General features: G+C 34.7%; 1 protein-coding gene across 5 annotated transcripts in view; it reads left to right on the top strand.

The window, feature by feature from the left end:
- The window catches only part of LOC113503731 (MAGUK p55 subfamily member 5-like), a 142,078-nt gene that overhangs the window by 28,321 nt on the left and 92,280 nt on the right, over window positions 1–21,477 (top strand). The window contains exon 1 of one of the 5 annotated variants that reach the window (XM_026885811.1): window positions 4,477–4,989. The exons of the other annotated variants lie outside the window; for them this stretch is intronic. Within the exon in view, the coding sequence (XP_026741612.1) occupies window positions 4,964–4,989 (26 nt within the window). The 5' untranslated portion in view covers window positions 4,477–4,963. Of the gene's footprint in view, window positions 1–4,476; window positions 4,990–21,477 lie in introns of those variants that run through there. 5 annotated transcript variants of the gene reach the window in all.

Genomic DNA, 21,477 nt, shown 5'->3' with positions numbered 1-21,477 from the left:
TTAAAGACGAAAATCGCAAAAACTCAAGACAATCAGATAACATTGGATTCGATTAAAAAACGAAGAATTAGAAAGTAATTGAGGTAGGAAGTTGTATTGGCAGTGTTGGTCAAGGTCAACCGTTGTGAATTAGCATCAAAGCGAGTGCCGGTACTGAAAGGATATTAAATTTAATAGCCGTTGATGTATCGCCTTACTTAAATTTTGTTGGGGATTTTTTAGGCTGATCAATAGACCAAGCATGTTTTTATAATGGAACGCGAGTTTGGTTTAGGTTACAATATCATTTTCAAGTGGTTGGTACATAAATGATGTTCAAGAGTCTATTCGTTGGTATACTTCCCCTTTAACTGAAACTTTAGCATTAAATAAAACTGTGTCAATGTGTACATCTAGAAATTGATTTTCTTAAGACTTTTTATGACTCAAACCGATCATTTTCAATCAATTATCAATTTGATATGTAGGTTATTCATATTTATATTTCGTAATTACTACTTATCTACTGATCACTGCAACCGTGCACATCGCTAATCTCTTAAAATGCAAAACCTTCCGTGTTTTGTCCGCCATTTAAAGACACGTCAATTACAATACATGTGCAATTATTAGATGCATGCCTTGTTACACAATTAAGGCGTGTTCATCATTATTTAGCTCACGTGCGATTATTAATCTGAGCTAAACAGACAGGTCTAAAGGTTTCCATTGCAGACTTATGTGATTCTATGGATGTATTATTTAAGATTAAAGATAATATCAGACGATTTATTATAGTTATGCTAAGCTATCGATGTAGGATTATTAATGTATTTATTATGATTTGAATAATAGGTATGAAGAATGCTTACATTGATATCTTGATTCGAATTTGTCAAAATCGTGGTCGAGGGTGTCGATCGACCGTAGTTCCAGTTCGAACCACTTTAATAATTAGCGTTAGTATCGGCTTCATGAGTAACAACTCGATTGAAACAGAACTCTATTCTGCCGGAGTAAGCCAAAACCCAGTAAGCAGTTGACATCATTTGGAAGTGACTTCCTGCGTCTATACTTTTAAGACATTTTTTTCTAAGCAGTGTGGTTGCTCGTGTTGAAAATAGTAATTTAGCTTTAAGTAGGAATTGAAATGCTTTTGTTTGAGTTGAGTGCTTATATTGTATTTTGATGTTGATAAAACAGAATTACCAAAAAAGGGTTACGATCCACCCAATATTGTAAAAATCCTCTATTCTGGTGGCACAAGTTACTGTAGTTCGTTATTCTTGCTTCTAATAACTACGTCGTACATCGAATCTTTACGACTGTTGCTTGCAGAATCATAAAACGACTTATAATTACTTTATTTAATGGACAGACGTAATCAGCACCTTATTCCAGTATGTCTCTTCTTCTGTATTCATTATTTAATAACCAGTTATTAATTATAACAAGCCATCAACTTACAGTCGAGTACAACAGAAATCCTAACTTGACCATGCGTAGGATTTTAATCTCTACACTAGTCATTATACAGTTTAAAATAGCATGAAGTGAATTTACTGATATGAGATAGAATTGTTATAGTCTTGGGCAATCCCTGACGCCGATTGACGTCATGTGTCAATTGTTTTAAGATTCAGTGAGTCATCAGTTTGTATGAATCGAGGAAAATCATTATGTTCGCAATTAATTTTGTTTTGTTAGTATTTTATGTACGTGGTTTAAAGTCCGATATGCGAATTGTTTTATTGAAAACAAAGGTTATGTTTATCTACAATATCATGATTTGTTTGAATGCTCTTTTCTATTTAAACAATTAAATGTTGGATTAGTTTACACAAAACAATATTACTAGTTACTTAATAAAAGGTAGAAATGTTAAAATTTTGCCGTTCAGCTGTTCTTGCTAATCAGCATATTAAAAAGCCTGCATCATTAATAACTGCAACATCACTTCAGTATAATCTACATACATAAATTTTCTCCACCCTGAGAAAACTCATCAACATTCAGTTAAAGAAACACAATTTGTAACTAACATGAAATCCATCATCCACAAGACTAATAGAGTTTCCCATACATGAATGACCAGTATACATACACAGCCAACAGACGTCATAAAGTGCATGTGTGGGAGCGAGAGAGCGCTCTACAAGGTGTATAGCAGTGTCTCTTTTCCATAACGAAGAACGTCTCACTTAGAGAGATGGTGGTAGGTTCCATATACTCGGGTATACCGTAATTAACTGTGATACCATCAATGAAGCAGATCCATCGTATCGAATGCGTGATGTTACTTCTCGTTGCCTATCTGTGTTGGATGTAGTTGCATTCGTGTTTTATATCATGTTGAATATAGGTTCCGTATCATTGTTTTTAAGAAACGACTCCGTCTGTAAAGAATTTAATCCTTGTGTCGCGGGGTGTTTCACAAACATGCTATTCACATGCACAAGGACACCCAGACTCAGAACAAGCATTTGTGGATCACACAAATGCTTGTCCTACGCGGGGATCGAACCCGCGACACGACGCGCACAGTGGGTTTGGCGTGGTGACCTCAACCACTCGGCTATCCGTGCAGTCATATACTCTGTTTATCCATTTGTCCATTTTTAGAGTTATAACAATTGCTTCGTGTCACTATGTTGTCGTTCCCTATTAATTTTTCCCAGTGTAGAGTACTACGCTAATGCGGTATATCCTAACTCCTAAGAACTACAGTTTAACCTTTATGATCAAATTGCTAATTTGTTCCTAGATATTTTTCTGTTCCTACCAAGTCAAATTCCTGGTGTCTTGAACTGCTCTGTTCCTTAAGCTTCGAACATTAATATTGCCTTACGACATTTCGGCATACCGACAAAAATATTGCGAAATAACCTCGAGGAACGCAAAGCAACTGGTTAATTTTCCTGTCCGTTGGTTGTAGGAGACGCACCGGCGTTGCTGCCAATTACCTCCAACCATGATGCGTTATCTTCACAATTACCCGATAGATGTCAGCACATTCTGGGGCAGATCGTAGCTTACCGTTTCTTGCTCGCATAAGTCAAATACTCTAATCTGATGAGTTAATTTTTCTTGAAGAGGAATATACAAGTTCTCGTTTATGTTGTCTGCAGATTGTACATTTACGGAAATCAGTCCATCCCGACAAACATAGTACATTTTGAAAGCCTAAGTGGTTAATTTTGTAGTATAGGAAATTCGGTATTATCTTTGGCGTATTAGATTCTACATGAGTTATGAAGCCCCGGTATTCAATAATTTCGATATCTGTAAGCTTCTCAAAAAAATCCCTACATTTATAAAAAAAAACAACGGAATTTGCTTTAAAAAAATATGTTACCCTCCATTTATTGTTAAATGTAGCCGCATGTTTACATTGCGTTTATTATGCATCGCTTCAATTAGCACTATCTGGAGTGTTTTAATTAATTATATATTTTGTATTAAATACATTACCGCTATTAAAACGTTTCGCGGTATCCTGTTCGTTGTCCGCACCGATAAATACTGAAGCACTTTCATCGAGTTATTTTGTTCACAGATTAATAATGCATTGAATTTTAATTGTCTTCATACCATACATTTTTGGCGCCCATGTACCGTGGAAATCCTTATTTGAATATTTGATAGACTGATATTTTTTTCTGGGTGGCGTTCTACCATGTCGATAAAGACCAAATTCGTCTGCACTTTTTGTTGGTATTCTTTGTTAGTGTGTGATAGTTAGAATTAACTTTAAAGCCAATGAGGTATTTATATCTAGTCGGGCAGGATCTAAGGCAATAGCAGAAATATTAGCTTCAGAGGTAACTAGCTAGTTTATGCTTATAGCTTCCGTTATCCATAAATCGAGACATTTTAATCATGGGGAAAGACTTAAATCATTTGGTGAAAATTAGCAATTTTTCATTAATCCATGAATAAGACTGCGATGGTTTTTTGAGTCAGTCAATCGAGAAAATTGGTCTCTTATAAAGGGATTTTTTTCATAACTGAGGTTTTAGCATACCCACATACATTCCAACACTCTTTTCAGGTCGAAAAGAAGCATTGACCTACTTTTTTCTTAGCAAATTAGAGAATAATGTAACAGAGGTCCTTGCCCTTACATACGATAGTGGAGCATAAAAAATGAAATCTATAACTTTCCTACGCTACTGTTTTGTAGCTATAATTAAATGTATAAAAACGGATCCGGTCTCGCTGCGGCCATCAGGTTTCGCATCGCTGGGCTCCACCCCAAGTCTGCACGGAGTCTACCTTCACATAATGAGGTAGCCAATAAACTATCCCAGTTCAATTCAACCATAATGCATGGCACAATGGGATGCTCACTATTGTATAGCTGACTTATTGGCTATGCTATAATTCGCTTTTGGAATATTTTGTCCATTTTCTGATATCCTCTTACTGGTACATCCAACAATTGAATATGTACAATTTTTTTTTAAAGTTCATTATTCTCGGAGTGATTTTTATTAGATAAAAGAACCTCTAGAGTAACTTTGCTAAAGAATGAGCTATAAATAATGTTGCATGATTACGTTTAAAGTTACGTGACGTGACAAATAAAAACACGTATCATTTCATCCCATTCACCTACATACGTATTTTAAAACACAACAATTGTATATCGATCAGCCACAAAAAGCGGCATTGTCTTAGCGTCGCATCGCATCACCCATAGGGAAAAATTCAAACTTACTACAATGGCTGAACGACCTCAGCCTTGCGCGCGCGCATGCAGGTAGATCAGTCATTCGCCGGCACTTGTCGAGGGAGCACTTGTCGCTGGGCACGTTACCTGCCCCCACCTGCCCCGGTGCGCGTCCCTACTCCCACGCGTCCTGTTTACACTTTACATTTTTTTCGTGATACCCACTAGTGAACGCGGGCTCAACAGTTATCTAGTGAATGTTTGAAATTCTCAGTGTTTTGTGTTGTGTTGTGATGTGAATAGTGCTTTAGGATGCATTACAAACAACTTTTTAAGAGGTAACCGTTTTGTTTTTGTTGTTGGTAATGTTCTGAAGTTGTCGGGTCCCTTGGGCGGTGTTCCCAAACTTTAGCCTTTAAGATCATTGTATCCTTCAGATGGGAAACTTACGTGGATTATCTTGTTACTTAGTTAGTGTACCGTGAATGCGGAGATAACGTTGTATTTTAGTCTCTAGTGTGTCTGTAGTAAGGTTTATTTTATGGAGTTAATGATTTTGGGATAGTTGAAACTCATAGTTACGAATAATTAGGTATTCTGTTATTGTTAACACTGAATTACCCAACGGTTGATATACCTAGTGCTATAGTAGTTTCCTATTCCTCTGCCAATGGTTTAGACCTGTTTCTATAATTTCGGTCGCTGTTAAATTTATTGCTTAACTTAGGGTTGGTTTCTGTGAAGTTATGATGACGTCATTAAAGTTTATCCTAGAGGCAGGTAAGGTTCCAATTCGCTACTGTTGAATTTACAATAGTACAATCAATTTCATTTATTTATGACCGTTACCTATATACTCAAGCTCCATGCAGACTCTATGAAATATTTCATGGCAAATACAAGATTCTTTTTAATAAGTCTAGATTCAAAGTTTTCCTATACATTGCCTATTGATGTTTCTGTATGTTATTGAAACTTCTTTAGATATTCAGGTCATACATCTAGACCAGTTTCCTGAGTTATGATATATTATTACAACACGGATATGAGATATTATGGGCTACCCTTGATAAGTTTTATATTGAATGTCGAAGATACATTCTTATGTCACGAACTTTGGTGCAGTGGATTTCTGAATCTTCTAGAAACAAATTCACAGTTTAAAATTGATGAATCCAAGTTAGACGAATTTGCAGTAATCTCTAGTTTTCTAAAGAACATAATTAGCTTATCTTCGATATCGATAAACAATAGACGAATTGTATTGTTTCTTTTAATCCTTTTGTAGGTAAGTTCTAAAGATCTGGTTTAATCCGAAATCCTACTGCACTGGACCCTAAAACGGATTTTCTTACTCGTGGTTTTTTTTTAATAAGATACCTAAAAATATACCCCAAACAAGACACATTACACAATACAACTTAAAAGTACAGTCACCATCACATCTATTACTAAAATTTTACTTTTTTATTAAATCCGGTCATATATCCAAACAGCTAGCTTTCGTTTTCGTAATTCCTTGTTTCTTTGACTATTTGTCCGACTTTACAAGTTTCGTATCGTTTCGTGTCGTGCTAGGCGACAATTTAAACAGGTGTGAACATACAAACACGTTGTAATTGTTACATTACGATTATTACGAAGTTATTGCGAGTAACTCGGTATTAATTTATGTGATCGCTTTACTTAGTTTTTATTGTTTGGTTCACACTATCTTGTTCAATACGTATTACGAAATAGTAAACAAATGGTTGTCATGGTGATAATAGCATCAAACACGCTTCCCGATCTGTTTTTAAATGGAATGTTTTTTTAAACGTATGTATTTTATGAAACCCCACTTTAATCAAAGGTTCAATCACCTTATGCAATGTAATCTACTCTCCCTCCCTCGACCCTCTATGGCTGCTTTACACCTTGAAGTGACAAAATCAGTAAAACGTTAATGGCGACTTATAACGGAATGGTCTTTTAATTTTTGCTAAAAATTTATATAATAATATTCCACTACTATCATAAAACGAATGATAGACATACTTTATATGCTTCTAAATACATACTTAATACACATAAATGATCGTGCTCATCACACAAACACTTGTCCTGCATGGGAATCGAAACGAATCGAAAATCGAAATGTATAGCAGTAAGATCCAAAGTCAAGGCAAAGGCCTTCCTCCCGTCCTTCCATTTAAGGCGATCTATGGCATAAAAGTCCAAAGAAAAATTTTATAACCAAAAGACGAGTTCGTAACGCAAGCTCTTCTAGGCCTGACAAATCACGAAAACCCACTGTGTGGATGGATAAAGTTAAAGAAATTTCATACTTAATATTATAAACGCGAAACTACATCTGTCTGTTTGTCTCGCTTTCACGCAAAAAATACTGAACAGATTGCAATAAAATTTGGTGCTCATGCTAGATACTGAGAAAGGACATAGCTACTTTGTAGGTAACTAGAAGAAAGGGTTGTAGTAAGGCGGTAAAAGGCTATTTTTTAACCCCCTTGCCTTGGTGCTCTGTAAACTGAAGCGCGGACGGAGTCGCGGGCAACCGCTAGTAAATACTAAATGTATTTTACCAATTTATTAAACTCTTACCTAGATCTATCTTGTGTGAGGCATAAAAAGCAGTCACGTTATCGTGTCCTCCTTTTGTCGGCGATTGTCAGTGAAACTCCGCAATCATTGTAATTTTTATATTATTAACTTTAATTCAATTTAAGTGTTGTTTCTTATTAATCTAGCCTTTCTTTGTTGATCAGTTTGTTGTTGGTTGGTCTAAAGATTTTGTTTTTGCTATTGTCTTTTTTGTTATGGAATACAGGTTACCATGACAACCTGATTTAAACCTTAACACGAGGTCGGTCACTATAAAAAGGATGAAGAAGTGAGAGTAATCGCTGGACAATTAAAATTTTCACAGATTATGTGTATAAGTTGCTACCTAACACCAAATAATAAAAATAAATCTGAAGGTTACGTTGTTACGGTCATAAATGTGTTGGGTAAACAATTTTTGTTACAGTTTTTATTAAGCCAATTTATACGGACCCCTAAGTGTCCAACTCGCACTTAATTTCTATTATCAAATGAATCTTTGAATGAGTTTAAAATCTTATTACAGTATTATCTATTTATAAGTCTTTTTTCTTTGACCACATTCATGTTATTCAAAGTTGACACAGAAATGATTTGAGTGCATTGACCTTTCACTTTTCTTGCTTGACTAATAAATATAATTGCAATTAATGTTAAGCGCACAAAATCAGGCGTTTATATTCCACATGCTAATTTGCTACCACATTAGATTTATTCACATTTTAATACACAAATTATTTATTTAAGATTTGAGAAAAAGGGATAGAGGTGCAATTATAATACAAAAAAGAGAGAATAGATAGATATAGATAATATAGATATTTCTTGTGTTCCATTTAACAAAATTGTGTAAAATACAATTGTGATATTTCCCATTGATCCCAAGTCCATGCTTCCTAGACACTTACAAAATAAAGTTTACCTACTTGGTTAAATCGGTGTAGTCGGTCGCGAGAGTAGCTTAGAGTATAGATAAAAAAGAGGGATACAATGTAAATATAAATAAAAAGAGAGAGAATACGAAATCTCATTAAATAATAATGAAAACAGGCTTACGAAATATTATTTAGTAGGTATATTAAGTCAAAGATGAGACGTTTATTCTAATAATTATGAATTGTGGTTTGACCTATAATTTGATTTGACGAGACTCTGACGTCAGAGGCATTTTTATAATTGATCGTAACGTATGCAAATGAATGATGGGCTATAAATATTTTGGTGTGAGTCGGTGCCTGTGGAATTTCTTAATTAATAGCTAATAAAATATTCTTAATTATTATACCACACTTATACTGTGAAAGTATCTAGAGGTTGTGTGTAAGTTAGTAAATCTATGTCAGTATAAGGGTGTATATTTAATGAAAATGATATTTAGTAATTATAATTAAAAAGAATAATTAAATAAGTAAAAATAGTCAGGGAAAATATCAAAGTTAACTTTGCAATTACGGAATATTTGTTTGTAATAAATAATGGAATCGGGGATCTCCCAAATGTGAGCAAGCGAGGATCGATACTTATTCTTACTTTATTAGTAGCCTTCTTAGTAAATAATAACACTAAGTTAGAAAAATATCTCAGTATACATTTCGTCACCCTAAAATCATCCCAAACTCTGAACCCACCAAGCACAGGACGTCCAACAACGGCAACAACACTTATAAAACAAAACACATCAGAATTTCTTAGAAGCATCCTCAAGCCTGAGGCGAATACATTTTTAATACTCAACGCACTTCGTTTGTAAGTCGCTTTATTTTTTTCAAACTTTCCCAAGAAAGTGTGCATTAGGGCCGGCTACACACGACGCCTGGAGGCAATGCCGGTAATATTACGGGTAATGAGAGATGCTTGAGCTCTTAAGATGGCTTTCACACGAGATTATGTACGGCCGGTTAGCTATGATATAAATGTGGTAATTTTATTGTACGCCTGTGCAAGTGAAGTGCTAAATAGGTCCTTATTGAAGAAGTCTTGCTTGCTTGCGGTAGATTTAATTCTCTGAAAATTCAAGCCGACATTTCAAGAAGCTATTTTTATTATACCTAGTTATTAGCCACTTCAGGGCAAAGGAATCTTTTCCATTTATCTCATTCTATGACTGTCATGGGCCAGTTTTGCGAGAAGGAATTGAGCCCTATCGAAATAGTTTAGAATTACTATTTACTTAATTTTATGTATTCCTATAGACTAACACCAGTAGCAGAGGCATCAGTAAAACCACTTTCATTTGGGCGATTCGCTAAGTGCTAAGCGTTAGAACTTATCGAATCCCCAACGTATGGAAATGACATCCCATCGTGTTCTTTACCTTTGCTAAAACGAAACAATCTACATACACAAGACAAACAAATTTCGATAACCCCGTAAACAATAGGGACGACGAACTTAAATTTATCAAATGACAGAAATCGTTACGTCACAAGCTCTCCTAAACTTTAAAGCCGTCGTCGTATTTTTTATCAATTTTAGTTTTTCAGTAAAAGAAAAAAAATACGTGTCTAATATTTTTTAATTATCTAACTGATGGGACCAAATTGATATTTTCATTTTATACCCAGTCGTCATCCTTATTGGATCGTTTATTGTTGATACATATTTGAGTTTATAGCTGCGCCTCACCGCGACCTCACCGCGTGTGGAACGAGTCTAACTGGGTAGCATAGACAACTTTTTAACGTTCATGACCGAAGCGATTGTCTACGGATATCCTATTAGCTTTTTGTTTCCAAGACCTGCTACGAACCAGAACGTTGTTTTTATTGAATTTTAAGTATAATTAAGTGTAGTTGAAGTTTGAACTATATAGACTACAATAGGGATAATGTACTTTTTCAGTTCGTCTTGTAGTTTGATACATAATAATTGATTAATCGTTTAATAGTGACTGGAACTTACGCGTGAAGTCACGATTATGTTAAATTTTTAAGAAATCAAAAACCATCTAAACCTTTAAAGCAGTTTATCTTTCTCCATTTTTGTCCGTTTTCAGATATTATTATATTACAGATTAGATATCATAGCGATCTTATTTTTGGTCTTCGTAAGTTACGACCTAAAACTCTGATGAGTTTAGGTAGGAATAGGAGAGAGGCTCCCAAAAAGGTTTGACTAGGAATTTTGTCTATGATGTCATTTAGTAGAACCCTTTTTTATCGTTACTCTGCCTTCGAACAGCTGCCAGGTTATCCTGATCTAGAAAACCAGCTTCACCATCTTATTAAGCGTTTTATACCGATTTTATGCTTTAGCTTAGGAACATTCCTTATTTTTATTATCATGATAGAATTTGACCTTATTCTACCGATATTACTAATTTTAATCTCCAGTTAGGATTTTTTTAGGTTGTTTAATGTAAAGTATCAGCAAGTGCTAAAGCAAAATCTGTGGATAGTCCATTTTTCGACGAAGCCTAATCCATGACATGACAAAAAATTGTCCGAAAACCAAAAATGTTTTTATACATCTCAGGAATATCCGATATGCAAATTGAGCATAAAATCCATTGTTACCAAAGATGATGATTTGCGGAAATCTTCTTATAACATAATGCGTCATTTTCAACTTGACATTGACTCGGTAATCGTGGTACGTGGGAACTGTATTGTCAAGTACACGACACTTAGGTCCAGTTTCACCATACTCTGTTTGTTAAATCATAATCGGTCATTTACTAATGGATTGTTAATAGTTAACGGTCTGTTATGTCGTCATGTGTCCCACGGCAAAAATTTAACAAGGCATTAGTAAATCTGCCATTTAACTGAATGACGGGCAAGTCATTCGCTCTTATTTTAAGCAACCAGATTGAAGTGCTCGCTTCCGACATGTATTTATATGGAATTGGACGACATTTTACATAGTCGTATAATACGTCGTTTGAAATGAAATGTCAAGGTATCTAGGTGTTGTTTACGTTTTGATTAGTTGTGTTCGGTTTGTTGCGGTGTAATTTTTTCGCGATTTTTTGAAATAAAAAAATGTCGAAGAAGACACGTGGACCGAATTTTACCACACACGAAAAAGAACTCCTGATAGAATTAATTTCACGGCATAAGGATATCGTGGAAAATAAAAAAGCGGATGCCGTGACCAGTGCAACGAAAAATGAAGGGTGGAAGAAACTGGCAGAAGAATTTAATTGTTTAAGTTCTTTTCACGTGCGTCACGTTGAGCAATTAAAAACCTGCTGGGACAACATCAAACGCACCACACGGAAAGACAAAGCCGCTGCCAAAAAAAATATTTTTTTAACTGGTAGGTGACACAGCTATTTGTTTTAAAACATGAACTAGCTAGGCCTGAAAACAAGAAGAACACAATATGCTACAGCTAGGCACATCCAATGCTTGTACGGTATAGCCGAGTGGTTAAGGTCATCACGCCAAACCCACTGTGCGCCGCGTGTCGTGGGTTCGATTCCCGCGTAGTACAAGCATTATTTTGAGTGATTCACAAATGCTTGTTCTGAGTCTGGGTGTCTTTTTGCATGTGAATTGTATGTTTGTGAAACCCAACGACACAGGGATTAAATTCCTTAGAGCAATAGTCGTTTTTAAAAAGAAAAGTGTATAGATTTATTCCGAGAAGTCGTGCTAAGTATTGTGTTTCTTTGCAGGAGGAGGCAAGCCTGACATTCCACCACCAGGACAACTTCAAGGACAAGTGGAAATGTTACTTGGCCCAACTTTGGATGGACTTGATAATCCTTATGACTCTGATATACATTTCTCAGATCAGGAACTTCGTAATTCAAATACTGAAATTGAAGTTCTTAATAAAAAAGTATATTTATGAGTTATATTTTTATAGTAACTTTAATTAACATAATATTATACGAGGTAATTTTTTTATTTATTTACCAGGATGATATCGAGTCTGGGGTCGTTCTGGGATCACAGACAGTACTCAATGCCAATGCGCCTTCTTCACCAATATTTAAAGATTCCAGTATGTCTCAGAAAAACAAAGGCATTATTCCAACTGAGGTGGGTTAAAATATTTATGTAGGTACTGGCAGACAAGTGGCTTTTATGGCCATTATAATTATGAAATAATTAATTACAATAATTTTTCTATTTTTTTTTAGAAAGTGGAAAATAAAAAGTGGAGCAGTTGGACTCCAAGAGATTTGAAAACTAAAGTGTCGACTACACTTTCCGGCAATAAAGAACTTTCGACATCAACATGGCTGCACCGAAGAAGGCCAAAGACTTCTTTGCAGGACAAAGTCCTGCAAAGCAAATTATTACTTATTGAGAACATGTTGAAAAATACCCAAAAAGAAGCTGCCCTAAAGGAAGAAATTTTACGAGAACAGTTAAAACAAGAAAAAATTAGAACGGAGAAATTGGAAATGGAACTTGAAATGTTAAAAAAAAATATATGATTTTCGACTTTTTATTTTATTTTACAAACGAATTTAATTAAACTAATACACCACATTATGTTTTTATTCTTTAGTTACATTTATGAATCATGTTTTTATTTGTACTTAAGATTTTTTCATTTGTACTTAAATTACTAACTGTTTTCGGTCTATAAAATTTAATGCAGTTAAAATAAAGACATCATAACAACTAATAATTATAAATCAATTAAAATAATTATTTATTAGCTCTCTTCGCTTAGGATTTATATCTCTCATAACTCCATTATTTCTTTGTTCCCTGATATGGCCCTGACGGAACAAATCTTCCCATGGCATAATTAACTCAAGTTCAGGATCATCTGGTGGTAACTCTTCCTTTCCCTTTATTGCAATATTGTGCAGTATTCCCGTTGCAACAATAACAGCAAGACATTTTTTCACTTGTATCTGCATCCCCAAGGCAAGTACAGGGAATCTTCGTTTCCACACCCCAAACATGCGTTCAACAGGATTTCTGCTTCTGATTTGAGCCTCATTATATAGTATATCCTCTGGGGTTTGTGGATTGTCCAGTGGCATCATGATATAAGGCCGATTCATGTACCCACTATCAGCCAATAATACAGCATCCCTATACTTGCCGCTTTCGAACAAAGCATTCCTGTAGGAAGCGTTCCAAATAGTTTGGTCTTGGCTACTGCCAGGCTATCTTGCCACCAAATCTAAAATTTCTAAATTTGCACTGCAAATCGCTTGCACATTTATGGACATGTAGCCTTTCCGGTTCCTAAAATATTCTGCATTTACCCCACCAGGGGAACGAATCCGTACATGTGTACAATCTAGAGCACCCAAAGCTTTTGGAAATTTGCAATATTATAAAAATTCAACTGAGTTTTCCTTATCTCTTCCACTGTGTCTGGGAACTTGATACAATTGCGGCTTAATGAGGCTATTGCAGCAGTGACTCTGTGTATGATTCTGTGAGATGACGATTTACTTATACCGCAATAATCACCAACTGATATTTGTTGGGAGCCAGTCGCATAGTATCTCAAAGTCAAAAGAAGCTGATTTATGGGTGAAATTGATTCGTTTCTGAAACAAAATAAATGATTAATTTTATAAAACATTCATGTATTGAATAAGCCTCATAAATCTTACCTGTATTATGTAAATCTGTGTTCGTGAAGTTATAAGGTTGTAGGTGGATATAATCAAAATATCACACATGATAAGATGGGTTTTATAAGTGCATAAAAATACTACTCAATGATTTCTTGCATTTCATAACGTACATGATGGTCTTAATTAATTAATAGACGACTTACCGATCTGATGGATATTCTAATTTATCTTCGATCAACTGGAGAATATCAAGGGTCATATCTTTTGATAAACGAAACCTGGTACAAAAATCGACATCATCGTATTCTTCGAAATAGCAATGACGATCTTTAAAAATTCTGGGACGTCGTACAATTCCATCTAAGCAATCTAAATTTTCTAAAATGTTATTTGCAAAAATAAAATTATATGCAGCGTCGATTTTGACGTGACTTTGACAATCTGTTAGTGTCTAACAGACGTCTTGACCGGTGATTAGATTTAATGCCTTGTTAAGCGAAGTTAACAGACGTTTAGTCGTGGTGGGACACTCGATAACTTTAACAGTCCGTTATCTGTCTTAACAGACCGTTAAATATTTAACAGAGTATGGTGAAACTGGACCTTAACAATTAGCGCGGTGTTTATATTCAATAGTCACTTTACGTGACGGTATATTGTAAAGAAATTGTTATTGTAACGTGTCGTTTTGTATTTTGTTTTTAATGTAAGACAATGTTGATTGTTGGTAGGTTTTTGAAGATCTGGTGTGAATAGCCAACGACTCTGGAAAAATTTATGAAAGATTTTTTGGACAAATTTCGAATGTTTTATGTCGGTTTTCTCAAGTTTTCTGAATTCGTCAAATTGAGTTCAATTTGGGAAAATACATAGCAAGGAGAGACGCTGCTGTTTATTTACCAAGTGAAAAAAGTGGCGTGCTTTTGAATATCCCTTCTCGTTAATGGGCCATACATAAATAGTATAGCATGCTTATAAAACGCACCCACGACACATGAGAAAATATCGGTGCGGTTGGTAAAAACTCGCGTATCATCCAACAAATATAAGCATAATGATATTCATAAAACCAACGAGGATCCCTTTTGCATCCGAAAATGAAATTGATAATAACGGCCACATATTATGTCACAATATTGCCTTCAGAACATTACCCTGTTACCTAATAACCCAGCCCTGTAGACCCGCGAAAAACCGCTCCAAACACACCGGTGTCAGTTAAAACATCGTTTAAAATCGTTTACGATGCGTATCCGAATTCCTTGGCCATAATCCGATACCTTATTCGAATATTAACGTGACATCGCGGGAAACATGCACAACGCTTGAATACTGAGCACTCCCATTGTCTAGCACCTTCGTTCTACAACGACCTATCTTCACAAACACCTCAAAACATAATCAACTTTATCCTCATAAACGTAAAATTCATTTTGCTTAACACAGCACCCCGAATGCCGACGCGGAGTTATGAAAACGAAGCGATTCTCTTAAGAAACGTCGTCACAGCGAAGGCTCGAACAATGACAAGTTTTGATACAAATTTCCTTTGTGGAAACGACTGTTATGGATGCCGTTTCGTGTATAATATATAATAAAACGGATATTGTCGTCTGTCTTGTTTTGTGTTGGATAATTGAAAAATTAGAAACGTAAAATTGAAGCTTGATGTGAGAGCTTCAAAGGATCTTCATCTGTTTGTTGCGACTTGCCTTGATAAAAAAGCTGTAAAACAAATTGTGAACTTCAGGTTACAACTAAATAGTGAGGTTTGTTATAACTTTATCACTGAAGATAATCATACATTAAAAAAAAAAAAAAAAACAATGTAATGATATGGGATCCCGCCGCGTCTGCTCATGATTAAGGACTCCGGTAGGATCCGAAACTAGTCGTTCACTTCCGATACATACGCGTGAGTAAACCGTTACATTTTATAACGATATGGGAACTATCTAAAATCGAATTCCGAAAAGTGACAAAGAATGTAACACATTTCACTTGTACGAAAGTACTTAAAACAGAAACAAGTTTTAACTAAACCATTAGCAACACTTACTTTGAGTAAATAACTACTAAACCATCTAAATCAGTGTCTACTTAAACCTTACTTAAGTTACCTCGTTTTTTGTCAGGTAACTAACAAATATCGTTATCTAAACTTTAAAGTTTAAACAGATTGCTGGAAGTGTATTGGTTTTTTTATGATAACGCCATTGTCGTGTATTTGCTTTCAATAAGTTATGTACATTTGATATGTTGGTGAAATATTGGTGTTTGGTGTGTCAATACGGCGGCTCCTATCATATTGGTTAGTTTCGGGAGATTAGTGATGTTAGTGACTTAGTCTGGACTTGAAAAGAGGCTACAACACTATTGTCATCACTTCAGTTGTCGGTGTCTAGATTCACAACACACATCACTCTTCTCTTTTGGATGTCTAATCTATCTTTATAGCTAAATTCTTCGAACTTCTTCCCAAATATGCATTATACTTAATCAGCATCTTTTCCCTGCCCTCATCCCAATTATATTTATTTGGGTTCGGTACAACATGTCTTCTTCTTCTTTCTATCGGCCGTCATCTCACAAGAAACATGATGCATTATACATAACCTATAATTATTAATTAATAATTATAATTTCTATTGTTTAAACGCAAAACTTGTCTATAAAGAATGGAAGATAATTTAATGAAATTATTTTTCTTAACCATAAGGACATGTGGTCTTCACATCAAAAGGAATCAAATAAACAAAGAGAGATAGTATTAATGCCTTAATAATCTTATTACAGAATGATAGTACTACCAGCAACATTTTCAAGCGGTATTATATAAAATCTATCTGACGTTTATAATAATTTTCTAAGCATTCCCTGTCAGTCGTTGGTCACGAGCTCTGGACAGCCGTGGAATCTGGTAAAGAAGGTTTATTAACGATTTTTCATAAAAGTGTCAGATGGTTCCATAGACAAACGTTGTTGGAACTCTTTTCTTTAATCTGTAGGTTTGAAATGGAGAGGTCACTTTTTGAGTAAATAACAAGAAATGTTGAATGACCATTCAACATTTCTGTTGAATGCTGCAGTTTTGAAAATTAAAATGGTACTTATATGAGAGTTGCAATTATAATTTAAGTTAAAAATGGCTGTTTAGTTTTTCCATAAGATATTTGATACTTTCTGCAAGTAAATCTTATACTAATTTATTGCCTTGTTAATTTCATAGAGAGCCCCTTATCAACGAATGGCTTAAAAAAATAAATACACCACACAAAGGATGATTTAATAATCTTCTAAGTAGAAAATCTCCTGGAATATCAAGTAAGCTTAGATTTAATCCCATAAGGGGCTTATTTAAATAAGAAGTAACATGAACGGTACCCCAAAGCCGTGTCGGATAGAATTTATGGTATTTTCTCTAATACCCATTCCCATTAAGAGCCCGATGCACCCGAGATCGCGTGCCCGCCATTTTGTACAAGAATTGAAATTATAGTTTGAAATAAAACCGAACATAATTTTCTCTATGGCACTTTAATTATAAAATCGTGGGAGTTTTTAAATTTGGAACGTTTTTTTACTCATGTGCCAGTGTTGCGTAAGAATGCGTTTACGGTTAGTTATTGCAACGAGTATTGAATACATGTTATGTAATATTTCTATCGTTGTTCAAATGTCTGGTATGATGTAAATAATAATTATTTTGATTCTTTTTGTTAGCTATTTACTTATTAGTCAAGATAGAACTCAAAAATCAAAATAGATGAGGCCATAATTCCATTATTAAGTAAAGAAACAACAAAAGATTCTAACTACATTTAAAAATAAAATAATTACCTCAACAACAATTTCCTTAGCCTCTTAAACGTAACAAAAAAGGAAGTTCCCGCTTACGTCACCCATAATTTGTTACCTGCATTTTTTCAACGTCCAGAAACGTTCGGCATTCGAAATTCGAACTGTATTTATATTTGAGTGAACCTCTTTTGTTTGTCATGCCAAATATTTCGTGGGAATTTCGTCCGGGATCTACATCCACGTGTTTCAACCTCTTTTTTTGTTATTTTATTGTTTTTTCGGATTATCTGGCGTTTGAATTGTGATTGTTAATGTTATGGTCTTACTTGCCGCATGCGCTGTTGGGTTCCTTATAAATGTAGGAAAATGGCCACTTCTTGATTTATAGGGTATTAACAGGTCTCACTTTAAATAGAGAAATTAAGTTATGTATTATATCTTCAAAGACTATATTTCGTAGTAATATTAGAGACTAGATGACTAATCCCAAAACAAAGGTGAGCTAAACAGCTGCGAACTACCTGAAATTCTTAGGTAGACACTTAAAGCATAAACAGGTTTTGTAAGACTACTTATTGAAATTAAGTATATGGTAGATAACTTCAGAAACACTAATGTTGTGAATATAAGCTTACTAATCAGAGTGTCATTGTACCTACTAATGACTTTCTTAGAGAGCAGAAAAAAACCTTTTTTTCCTTTTGTCAAAGCCTACCTACATCTAATTTTCTATCTTAACGAAGATACGAAGTACCACATATATTTTTCTATCTTTAAGAAGTTAAAACTGTTTGTCACATTTTTCACACTTTAAACCGAAAAACAGAAGAAAAATGTTGCCAATTAATCAGTCATTTATTCATATTCAAATTCAAATATCTTTATTGCTATATAAATGCAAATATCTATATTTATATCAAAGCTCCCATAAATAAGGCGAACACAAGAGATATCTTCCAAAATCACATCGATAAATGTTGGTGACCCCTGTCCAGTAATATCCCTAATAGACCGTGTCGTAAGAGCCCCGGTACACTAGACGCAAGGTAAAACAAACTAAGTGAGTAATAAGTCAAGTATCCCGTAGACGACCGATAAGAGCTGTTTGTAGCGTTCCTGAACGCTGCCTAATCTGTCTCGCTGTAGGGTTGTCTAATACAGACTTAAAAAAAAGTTATTTAATCTTTTTCTATTTTTTTTTAATATTGTACGCGATTTGGTTATTATTTGATGGAGCTGATATGTATTCTGTGGTGTGCAAAGATTGTATACCAGAAAATTAGTTTTATGAATAAAATTACTATTTCCTTACTAGCAGGAGATTCAATAATTTCTCAAATATTTTTTTAATGTCCTGCCGAAATCTAGACAGCGCTAGTCTTGTCAAATAATTTAAGCTTGGTACACAATTAAAATACTTATAGAAATCTTAACTTAATCTTTGTACCATAATTATATACCTACTAACACATTTTTTAAGCAGTTTTTTCCTCATAACCTCAAAATTACACAAGATAAGAAGTCACAAGTCACAGCCCTAATCCTGAGTAATGCCAAGAATATTTAAGGCGACGTCGCCTTAATAACAGTTTTTTAAGCGTCCCGTGTTATTTATCGCAACCCCTTTATATTAGCCAAGTTTGTACGCAACGTGGCTCATTATTCTTCAAGTTTTTATGTTTGTCTGCTTTTAATATTAGTTGCGACTTTATTACGGAGCTCTTGAGAGGAATTCTGTATGGTATTTGGGGTTGGGTATTGATCCTGTGACACCAAGGATGTCAAAAGTACCCATGTAGCTTAGGATCTCAGAAAACGACATTGAACGTTGATCTTCAAAATCAAAGGCAAAATTTTACTTTGGAACCGCGCAACTAGAGTCACCATTATAACATTTTGAAAGTGCCTGGAAAACGGCCTACTTGAAATGAAAACTTTTGATTTTGACATTGAACGTTGAACTTATAAAATATAATCTGTCGTGCAAGCAAGACGGTGCCACCGCTGCCTAAGTTCTATCTCGCTTTCACAATAAAAGTCTTTTAAGAGTTCTCGGTACAGGTTACAGATTTATGTTACAAAACTACCCTATTAGCCTTAATGATGTTATGAAATTACAAACATACGAATTAATTTTGCTTTTAATTATTCCCTTGAATGATAATTATAATGAACTCGACTCCTCTTACATACTCATGTGTTGTTTTAATGTAGGTACGAAAGGAGATCATGTGGAACGAGTTTTTATTATGATAACCTTCATAATTTAGAATGATATATTATAAAATAAGTATTTAAAGAAATAGAGTCTGCATTGAAGTAAACAAGCTATTGTGACAAGCGCGAGTGCCAGGTCTTGTCTTGGGTCAGATTTGAATCCCGGGTGGGACCAAAATGCATTTATTTAACACTTATTTCGCGGAGTGTTTTATAAACATTTATGTCTACCAGACTCTTAGCAAACATTCGTGGATTGCTTAAAAGTTTGTCTTACGCCTTGGAAAGACTGCGACACATCGAGCACAATGGACTTAGTGTTGTGGCCTAAACACTCATGTAGATGTATCCGTCAATAATTAGTGTTAGATTTTAGCTCAAAAGTATTATCAAAAGTTAATAGTATTTGTTTATCATAACATATAAAAGCATAATTAAAACAGAACATCTGAAACAAACACAGTCTATTATAACAAGCCTATTGAATGCCCAAACATGAGCTCCCGAACAATAATATTTATAAAAGGGATGTTTAAATATTTAAATAAACAATTTTATAGTATACAAGACGGATTCGTGGTGTTATTATTAAATATCTAATGTTTAAATATAAGCTGCTAATCAACATTAAGAGTATATACTTAAGAATAATAAATAAAAAAGTGTTTTCAAACGCAATTGGCATTAGCCAAAAAAAAAATCTTGTACATTTTTTTTTAATATCTGGGCATCGAACAAATTTTGGCCACGGCTTTTAGGTTTTTCACAGTATAGACCAATGAGGCAAACCAGTCGTAGCAATTTACCAGTCAATAAGTTCCTAAGCACCATTTATTTAACAAAAAAAAAATTATAAATAGAGATGATAGATAAAGATGCAGAATATGCAGATATTAAAAACAAATGATAATCACATACTTATCCATACTTGTTTGAAGTTTAAGTACGTGATAATTTATTCACCGCAGAGAAAATGACTCTCGTGGATATAGATATACGTAATAATTAGCGTTAGATGCGCAAGCGCAGATGGGAGGAAAGTGAATGTGTTTGTAGAATTAATTCGAGTACTTTCTAAACTGGCCGCTATGAAGCTATGAGCTATTGTTTCGAAACATTACGACGTTATAATAAATGTCTGTTGAAGATTTTTTTTGTGAATTCATGAATAATTTTGTAGGTTTTGTTGCAAATAAAGTTTTAGTCTCTAAATTTTGTAGTATATTAAGTATTCGACTGCACAGATAGATACCTGAGTGGTGGAGGTAACCAAGCCAAACTCACTGAGAGCGACGTGTCGCGGATTCGATCCCTATTCGGACAATCTTTAGCGTGATCTAATAATTGTCCTGAGTCTGGGTATCTTTGTGCATGTGACTTGAATGTTTGTGAAAAGCCAGCTACACAAGGATTCAATGCCTTGAGGCGAGAGTCTATTTTTAGTATATTATAACACATTACTCCTACTACCTCCACTTTAGCTGAATGTATAACTTTTAACTGTAGTATTTTGATCAAAAATCATTATCACAGCAAGATAGGTACTCTTTAACATGTGTGTCTGGCATTCCTCTCGCATCATCTCGACGCGAAGCCGACTCGTGAGAACCGTGTCTGGTTACCATGCTGCAGGCTGGCTGCGTCACCTGACCCCGCTGTCCACACGAAACCCTGCTGGCCGTTGTGCTGGCAGATTTGTCATTAT

This window comes from Trichoplusia ni, chromosome 20, assembly GCF_003590095.1.
Source record: "Trichoplusia ni isolate ovarian cell line Hi5 chromosome 20, tn1, whole genome shotgun sequence".
Classification (NCBI taxonomy): Eukaryota; Metazoa; Arthropoda; class Insecta; order Lepidoptera; family Noctuidae; genus Trichoplusia; species Trichoplusia ni.
Note: the sequence above shows the minus strand (reverse complement) of the source record. Positions and strands in the feature narration are given on the sequence as shown.